The sequence below is a fragment of the Alligator sinensis genome, unplaced genomic scaffold, assembly GCF_000455745.1.
Source record: "Alligator sinensis unplaced genomic scaffold, ASM45574v1 scaffold1141_1, whole genome shotgun sequence".
NCBI classification, from domain to species: Eukaryota; Metazoa; Chordata; order Crocodylia; family Alligatoridae; genus Alligator; species Alligator sinensis.
Window position 1 is genome coordinate 331,208 of NW_005842650.1, and position 8,710 is coordinate 339,917.

An 8,710-nucleotide genomic window follows, 5' to 3' on the forward strand; every position below is an offset into this window, starting at 1 on the left:
GGGAAATAATTTAGCAGTGCCGAAGCGCGCACACATCAAATCACACCCTTGGGTTGTGACATAAACAAGGTGATTCTTTTGAGTCTTTCATTATGAGGTATGTTTTCCAATCCTTTATCTTTCTTGTACTTTCTTATCTCAATTCCTCTCTCTTTTATTGACATTCATCTTGAATTGTAAACACCAGAACTTGGTGCTGATGTGGTGGTCCACATACTAGTGCTTTATACAGAGGTAATTCAATGTCCCTACTTTGACTTGATATTCCCTCTTACATGCATCCAAGTGTAGCACTAGTAACTAACTTTGGGCACAGAATTGCCTGGGGAGCTCACATTTTGCTGATTATCTACCATGATACCTAAGGCTGCTTACAGACATGAACCCCCCCACCCCACAAAAAAAAAACAACAACCAGAAAACAGCAACCAACCCAGCGCTTTACTTTCAGCACAGTGCACCCCTGTGCCAAGTGCAGCACATGCTCAGAAGAGGCATAGTATTGGCTTGACCTAGTTCACCCAACATCTGCATAGATAGCATGATTCAGCAGGGCTTTTTGGCACTTTTATCTAACAGCTGATTCAATCAGCTTTAGATAAACCTGCCAAAAAGCCCCGCTGAAACACCCAATCTATTCAGATGCTGGGGAGCCAGGTCAAACTAACATTCTGCTTCTTCTGGTAAAGTGTCCCCCCCCCTCCCCCCGGATGTGTGTTAGTAGCCTATAACTTTATTGGTTACTGCTTCTGAAGACAGAATTCCACATCTGGTGAGTATGGCCTACATTCCTTGAAAGTTGGATCACATTTCACTTGGCTGTATTGTAATACATATAGCTTTCAACTTGTTTAACAGGCATTTTATATTCTTCTGTACCTGTGACCCTTCATTATTTATCACTCCATCAGTATCTGCAAATTTGTATCAGAAATTCTCTTATGTTGTTTTCCAGGTCATTAATAAAAACATTAAAATGAGTAGGGTCAAGAACTCATTTTTTGTGGGACACCACTAGTAAGACAATGATTGATGATGATTCCTTCAGTTTCAAATGACATTGTGATACCTGTCAGTTTGCTAGTCTTTAATCTACTTATATTGTCTACTATGTTGACTATTTTAATTCATTCCAGTTTCTTAAAGTCTTTTATACCAGGGCTAATGACTTAAGGAAGTGTATTATGGCATAGTTGCCATTGGCCATGTTCGTGGATTACACCAAGATATGGGGTTGTGCGGACACACTCACAGATTGGCTGCAGATACAAGGAGACCTAGACAGACTGGCATGTTGGGCAGGACAGAACCAGATGAGGTTCAACATAGAGAAATGCAAAGTGCTGCATCTGGGAAGGAAGAACCCCCAGCACAACTACAGGCTGGGCATCGCTAACCTGACCAGCACTACAAATGAAAGGGATCTGGGGGTAACAATAGACCCCAGTATGAATGTGAGCCAGCAATGCGACGCAGTAGCCACTAGGGCCAATAAAACTCTGGCATCAATCAATGCATCTCCAGTAAATCCAAAGAAATGATTCTCCCACTTTACTCAACATTGGTGTGGCCGCAGCTGGAGTAGCGTGTCCAGTTTTGGGTGCCGCACTTCAACAAGGATGTGCTAAAGCTCGAGAGGGTCCAGAGAAGGGTCACCCACATGATCAGGGACTTGCATGGCAAGCCATTTGAGGAGAGGATGAGGGATCTCAGAGTCTTCAGCCTAAAGAAAAGAAGGCTAAGAGGGGACCTGATTGCAGCTTACCGTTATATCAGAGGCATACATCAGGGGCTCGGTGAACAACTGTTCACCAGGGCGCCCTGGCAGAAAACTAGAAACAATGGCCACAAACTCCTGGAAGATAATTTCAGGATGAACATTAGGAAAACATTCTTTGCACCAAGGGATCCAGACTATGGAACAAGCTCCCCCCAGAGGTGGTGCAATCATCTACCCTAGAGGTCTTCAAGAGAAGACTAGACGGTCAACTGGCTGAGGTTGTCTGACCCCAGATGTCTTTCCTGCTCATGCAGGGGGCTGGATCCAATGATCCTTCAGGGTCCCTTTCAGCCCTATAATTCTATGATTATCTTTATCAACCAAACATGTAATTCATCAGAAAAAGGACCCAGTTAGTCGAGATCTATTTTTTTTTAAGCCTATAGTGATTGTGATTCATTACATTATCCTCCTTTAATTCTTAGTATTTGATTCCTGTATTATCTATTCTGTAGGGCTGTATGAAGCTTCGGTTGCCAATTTGATTTGGAGGAGATTTGGCCCGATTAGGTGGCCAAATCTCCAAATCTGAATTGAATCGGGAAATGCATTAAAAGGTCCAAATTGAATCTGAAGCCTCTGAATTGATTCGGAGAGATTCAGAGATTCAGATCAGCTGGGCAGAGGCAGGCACAGTTGGGTGGCTGCAGGTTCTCCCATGGTTCCTCTGGTTGTGCCTGTGGGGGGAGCAGCTGTGCCAGGCAGGGGGAGCTGCAGGAGAAGCCCCCATGGCTTCCCTGCCTGGCCCCATCCCTTGCCTGGCCCCAGCATCCTGTCCCTTAAAAAATAAAAATAAATTTAAAAAAGCCCTGCACTCACCGGCTGCAGCAGTGGCAATCAGGGCCTCTGAGGGCTCGTGGCAGAGCCCCCCTATGCAGTGTGAGGCATAGAGGGGCAGCGGAGATGGGGCCAGGTAGGGCAGCCATCGAATCAGAATCTTTCTGAAAAGTACTTCCGGTCCACTTCCGGGTTCACCACCAAGCATGCAGGGGGGGCTCCCCACGCTCCTGTGGGATGCTCCATCCGCCCCACTATCACAGCATTCACGAGCTGCACCTGGTACCTTGAGGTATGTAGAAAAAACATTTAAAGCTTGAAGTGTCCATGGCCAGATAGATGATTCTCTGAGTCAGCATCGACTCTTCAGATTTGGATTCCGCTGAATAGAATCAGGGACAGTGATCCGAATCAACGAATTGAATCACTGTCCCTGATTCGGGCTTAATCTGAATCGAATACGGCCTGTTTCGCGCACCCCTACCACTCCCCTTCTAGTCTTAATTCCTTCTCTTATTTATGACTGGTAATTCTTAAAGGGCTTAAGACCCAGTCATGTGAACATGTATCTATTTTAACCATGGAAGTTAAAATCTGTTCTCATGCATATTTCAGGCTTCCAACAGTAAATAGAACACAGTAGTTCCAGTTTTCAAAAGTTATTAAACTTGTATCGACAAAAATGTACTTTTGTGGATACAAATTGTTCAGTTACATGTAATGTAGGAAATTTTATGTTGTCATCTGATCTGGGTATACAGATATCCAGTTTGTCCAAACATGCTTGTGCTGAATTGGGAACTTTTCCCCTAAAATACAGTTACCTCTGTAACATTAATAATTAGTCATTCCATTTAGAATATATTATTATTATTACCATGGATCCTGGTTTTCTCTGATAAAAAAATTGCAAATTCTCTGATTAAAACCCCCCCAAATCTGCAATTTAAATGAAATGCCACTATATATCACTATATATCAATATATTGACCACAAGGTTTCATTGATATATTTACACTTTTAAAGCATTTTGGAAGCCTACCAGTGCCTCAATCATTATAATAAAATAAATTCTAAATAACTATAAATTTTGGTACTTTTATTTTGGGTTTTTTACAATAGAAAATCAGAGCTACCCCTGCCCCCTTAGCTCATGAAACTCAGGTCCAGGCCTCTCACTCCCAAGCCAGAGGCCCCCCGGCCCTGATGTGCCCCTCACTCCCCAGGGACCCAGGTCCATAGCCCCCTGTCCCCACGGCAGCTCCTGAGCCCCTGCTGCCACCCATGGGAGGTGGTGGCTGCTGCAGCAGAATGAAGTGTGGAGCGTGGTTCCCCCTCCCCTGCGGTCTTGGGGAGTGGGTGGGGCTGACTCCCCACTGCTGTGCACACTCTGGGGAGGAGCAGGCAGGACACATGCCCCTCAGATCTGTGTGCAGTGCAGGTGCAGGCTGCGCACTGCAGGCTCAGGCTCCCCATCCTGCTGCCCTCCCCCCAGAGCCTCCACAGCCCAGTGGGTGGGACCCAGCATGGCAGCGCAGAGAGGGGCTGGGTGGGGAAGCTCCTTGCTGCTATGAGCTCTGCACTGCCCTGGCAATGTGACCCCACACTGCTACCCCCACTGTTGCTGGGCAGGCAGGGGATGCCTCACCCAGGTGAGGCAGGGCTTGCAGTGGCAAGGAGCTTCCCTGCTTGGGTCTACTCTGTCCTGCCATGCCGAGGCCTACCCACTGGACTGCAGATGCCCTTGGGGGAGGGCAACAGGGCAGGGAGCCTGAGCCCACAGTAGGCAGCCCACCCCGTATACACAGCTGGAGGGCACATGCCCTACCTCCCCCCAGCCCTCCCAGGAGTGTGCACAGTGATGGGGAGCTGGCTCCACCCCGTCCCACGCCTCCTGGACAAGTCACCTGCAGCCCCATCCCACTCCTTGCTGGAGCCCTGTGGCCGCACATTCCAGGCCCTAAGTGCTGCCCGGCTGGGCAGCAGCCCTAGCCACAGCTTTGCCCAACTCCCTTCCTCCCTATGGGCGCCTCAATCCCCACTCCTCTTCCCCCCATCCCTCACCAGGCTTATCTGTGGGAGCTGCTCTCCAGGCTGACTGGCAGCCATGTGCATATACATGCGCATGGTGCAGGGACCCTGCCTGACTGCCCTCCTCCCGCTTCCACCAGCCCCTTGCAGGCTGGAACTCTGCCAGCCTACAGAGAGCCTATGAAAAAGTGCAAGATCTGCATGTTTCCCTGTTAAAATTAAAAATCCGCTTTTTTCTTTGGTAAAGGGGGAAATGCTCATTTTTACTGTGGGAAACGGGAAACCCAGATCCCTGGTTATTAGTAATAATACATGTCCAATTTGGTTTTTTTAGAAAGGAAGGTGAATATAATGTCTGCTATTTCACAGCTGTGGAAGTTGAGAAACACCATTGAGAGAGTCAGAAAGGAACCCAGGTCTTCCATCGAACAGTTAGTTCCCTGTCTGCTGGAGTGCACTGGAATGTCTATGAAGTAATTTAAATACATGAAAGCTAGCTATTAAAAAGAAAAATAAAGCAACATAGTTAAAGTTAAAAGAAAGTACAGGTTAGTGACCTTTTGAATTAGGAGAATGATGAAACTTTCATTGATTTTTATAACAGGTTAGCTAGCAGCTCATGTTATAGTTTATCAGAAGTCATTACAAATCAGAATTACTGAAGTCTTTTTCTGGACTATAGTCTATATTAATTAGGTTGTCTCCTTATTCTTTTTTTTCCTGATCACAGAAAGTCTAGTTGATTCTAATAGTGATGAATCAGATTCAGATCAGTCTGATGTTCCAGAGCTGGACTCTGAAATTGAACAAGAGACTCAGATTACATACCGTCGACAGGTAAGCTCTGAGTTTTAATAGCACAGGAACAGATTCTGACTTATTTCTGAAGATTTTACCTGGCCCTTTTTAAAGAAAACTCTAACATCAACTGAAGTTTTATTGAAATGCAGACTGAGCAAGAACTTTAGGATTTTGGCTCATTGTCAGTATCTGATGAATTCAGAATACTCAAATACATCAGAAAGACAGTGGTTGCATACAGTCATAACAGTTTGTCCTACCCTACTGTTTGTAATTAAAAAACAAGTAATATAGCCCTTTGGCTACAGTCATTGCAGATGTCCACAGTGATATCATTGTACCCTTTTTTGTGGAAAACTTTGATAGATGTTTCTCCCCGATACTTGTTCTTCCTGAGACTGTTTCTATTTATGTATATGTATACTCTTTCTTAAAGGTTTACAAAGAAGATCTACCTCAGCTTAAAGAGCAATGCAAAGAAAAACGAAAAAGTGCAGCTTCTAAAAGAAGGGAGAGAGCTCCAGGAAACAGTATAAGACTACACTTTGTTCATGGGTATGAAAAATTGGGCTTTTGTCTAAAAGCAGACTGGATAGATGTCAAGCTAACAAGCCAATAAATCAAGTACAGCAAAAATATCAGACTAATACACTTTATAAACAAATAGCAACAAATACAAAATTTACAGATTTAAGTGAAGTCATTCAAGATTAAGTTCAAATGCTTCATGTTTCATGTTTTTACAGCCATAAAACGCTTACTGCTATTTTTACAAAGAGAAATGGTTGTACTGTCAAGTTAGAAAGTTCTGATATAGATTCTACTGGAATCTCAGTTGGTGTCTCATTATTTTGATAATGGTTTCTAAATATAGGACTCAAATATCAGCTCCTGCTGCATATTTTTCAGTATCTGGAAAATAATTCTTCCCCTTATATGTGTTTTATTGTGTTAGTATCAGTAGAGACTTTTTAGTTAAAGTTAAATAAGACAGGTTTCAATCTATTTTTCTAGATGCAAATAGAGCATAACCTTTCCAAATATTTTTTTTGAGTACACAGCTAATGTTTAGCAGATTTTACAAATAAATGTATGTAGTGGTTCAATCACTTAAGTTAATTCATAAAGTCCTTTTAAGACAGTTAACCTCCGGCTTCCAGCCTGGGCCACTGCAGGTATGTGGCTGCATTTCCAGAATCAAAAGTGAATCACTTGCAAATTGGTTCAATCTAGGCAGGATAGACTAACCTGCAAAGATTAAATCAGTTCAGGCTCAGGCTTTTTGAATATCTGTACTTAGGCCTGAGGAAACTTTTTTTTGAGAATTCTAATATGTGCTCTATAAAGCATATGGTAGAGCACTTAGCTGTATTTAATGGTGCTTGGGTTAAGAACTCAGACTCAGCCATCCTATACAAAATGTATCTTAGAGAAAATTCAGATTTTGGAGTGCCTTGTCTTTTCTTTCAGACCAGAAGTAAAACTTAATAGGTAAGGGAGTAGAGTGTGTGTTGAGTTCTAGCTGGTTGCTAAATGGATATACAGGTGACTAATGAAGAATTCAGGCTGAACTACACCTTTCTTTCAGTGCCTATGCTGTTATCAGTAAGTTGGCCTATTTCCAGATGAATATTAAGCAGGCTCACTGATTCAAGAAATGTTTTGGTTTTTTTATTTTCTTCAGGTGCAATGAGCATTCCTTAGCTCTCTGCACAAGATCTAAAATGTGCTCCTTGAGAGACAAGGAAATAAGATATGAACTCATTTCTTTATTTTCTGTGTGGCGGGGGTGTGTGTGTGTGTGTGTGTGTGGTTTTTATTTTTATTGGTTTGTTTGTTTTTTTTAACTTCAGTGTAATATTTGCATACATGGTCATGAAACATAATGCATTCTTTTCTGTCTAGGGCACTATTTCCAGTATTTCCTTTGTTACCTTTGATCACTTCCTGTATTTGGAAATGCTATAAACAGTAATATAGGACATAAGACAACCTCTGACTGTTATGGGTTAGGAGAAAACTTCACCTGTGAACAGGTTTCTCCATAATGGCATTTTATTTTAAGATATTTTGATATATAAACTCTCAGACATAGGGGACTGCACTCAGTGGAAGGCTTGTCTGGACTGATGTGTGATCAGTCATTCTGGTATTTTTATTTGAACATGCCAGGTGATATTAAAGCAAATGAAAACACATGATTCTAAAATTTTGAAAAATTTGTGTTCAAAACATGCTACATATCATGCCAGGCTGGCTTCTGTAATATACAAAGATCAAATGAGAAAATAGGGCATAAGCATAAGGGGTGTGTGTGTTAACTGCCCATGAAGTGATATAGTAAAACCTCATTAGTTTGATATTGGATCATTTGAAGTATTAGATACTTTGAAGCTATTGTCATTCCCTAACTGAAAGGATAGGTTTTTGTATGCTTTAGGATATGGATAATTCAACATACAGGTTCTTTGAAATTTGAAACCCTTTTCTGGTCCCCTGGACCAGAAAAACCTCATTACTTTGAAATTTGAAGTCGTTTTGTAGTCCCTTGAATCAGGAAAAGCTCATTCAATACTTTGTTTATCATTAAACTGCTGCCAGAGGCAGCATATGTTCAGTTATGGGAACCAACTACAAAGTTGGTTGAATGCAGCCCATACTAAGCATTCCCATAGAGCAACTAGCACAAGGCCAAGGTCCATACTTATTTAATATGCCAGGTATGGGGTTGCACTATCTGAATATATCCATTGTGCTGTGTCCCCCTCAGTGCTGATCCTTCTTTCAGGTTATAGTGAGCCACAACATCAACTACATTTCAACTTCCTTTTTACTCCCACAGCTGAGCAGTGTTTTTTTTTTTCATTGCCAATGATTCCTATTTCTTTGTCAGCCTTAAATGTCCAGCAAATGTTACCAAGTGTCTATGTAGATGAGACGCTCTGTCACCCACTTTCTTGGCCTGTCTTATGTGACTGGTGTGGCCCTGCATGGGATGGAGCTGGACCAGGTGGCCCCCTTCCTCATATGAATATACATTTTTGGAGGGTCTCAAGAGTTGAGACATGAACACCCAGTTCCAGTCATGAGTGGAGGACTAATTAGCATGTGGACACTTTGTGGGGGTATCTGGAGTACACACATGTACTGATCAATTCTGGGCTGTGAGATCACCATGGTTTGAAACACTTCTGAGTCTGCTGGGGTTAGTGGTGACACATATGGGGTATATGGGAGTGCATATGCACCCCCTGAGAGCGCTGGTGTACCCCTTGTCAGCCAGCGTTCCCAGGCAGGGGGGGCAGGAAAGAGTCCTGGTGC

General features: G+C 43.1%; 1 protein-coding gene across 1 annotated transcript in view; it reads left to right on the forward strand.

The window, feature by feature from the left end:
- EML5 (echinoderm microtubule associated protein like 5) overlaps positions 1 to 8,710 on the forward strand; it is a 204,294-nt gene that overhangs the window by 80,263 nt on the left and 115,321 nt on the right. Inside the window, exons 12-13 of the mRNA XM_025215565.1 lie at positions 5,319 to 5,425; positions 5,826 to 5,944. Coding sequence (XP_025071350.1) covers positions 5,319 to 5,425; positions 5,826 to 5,944 — 226 coding nt within the window. The remainder of the gene's footprint in view (positions 1 to 5,318; positions 5,426 to 5,825; positions 5,945 to 8,710) is intronic.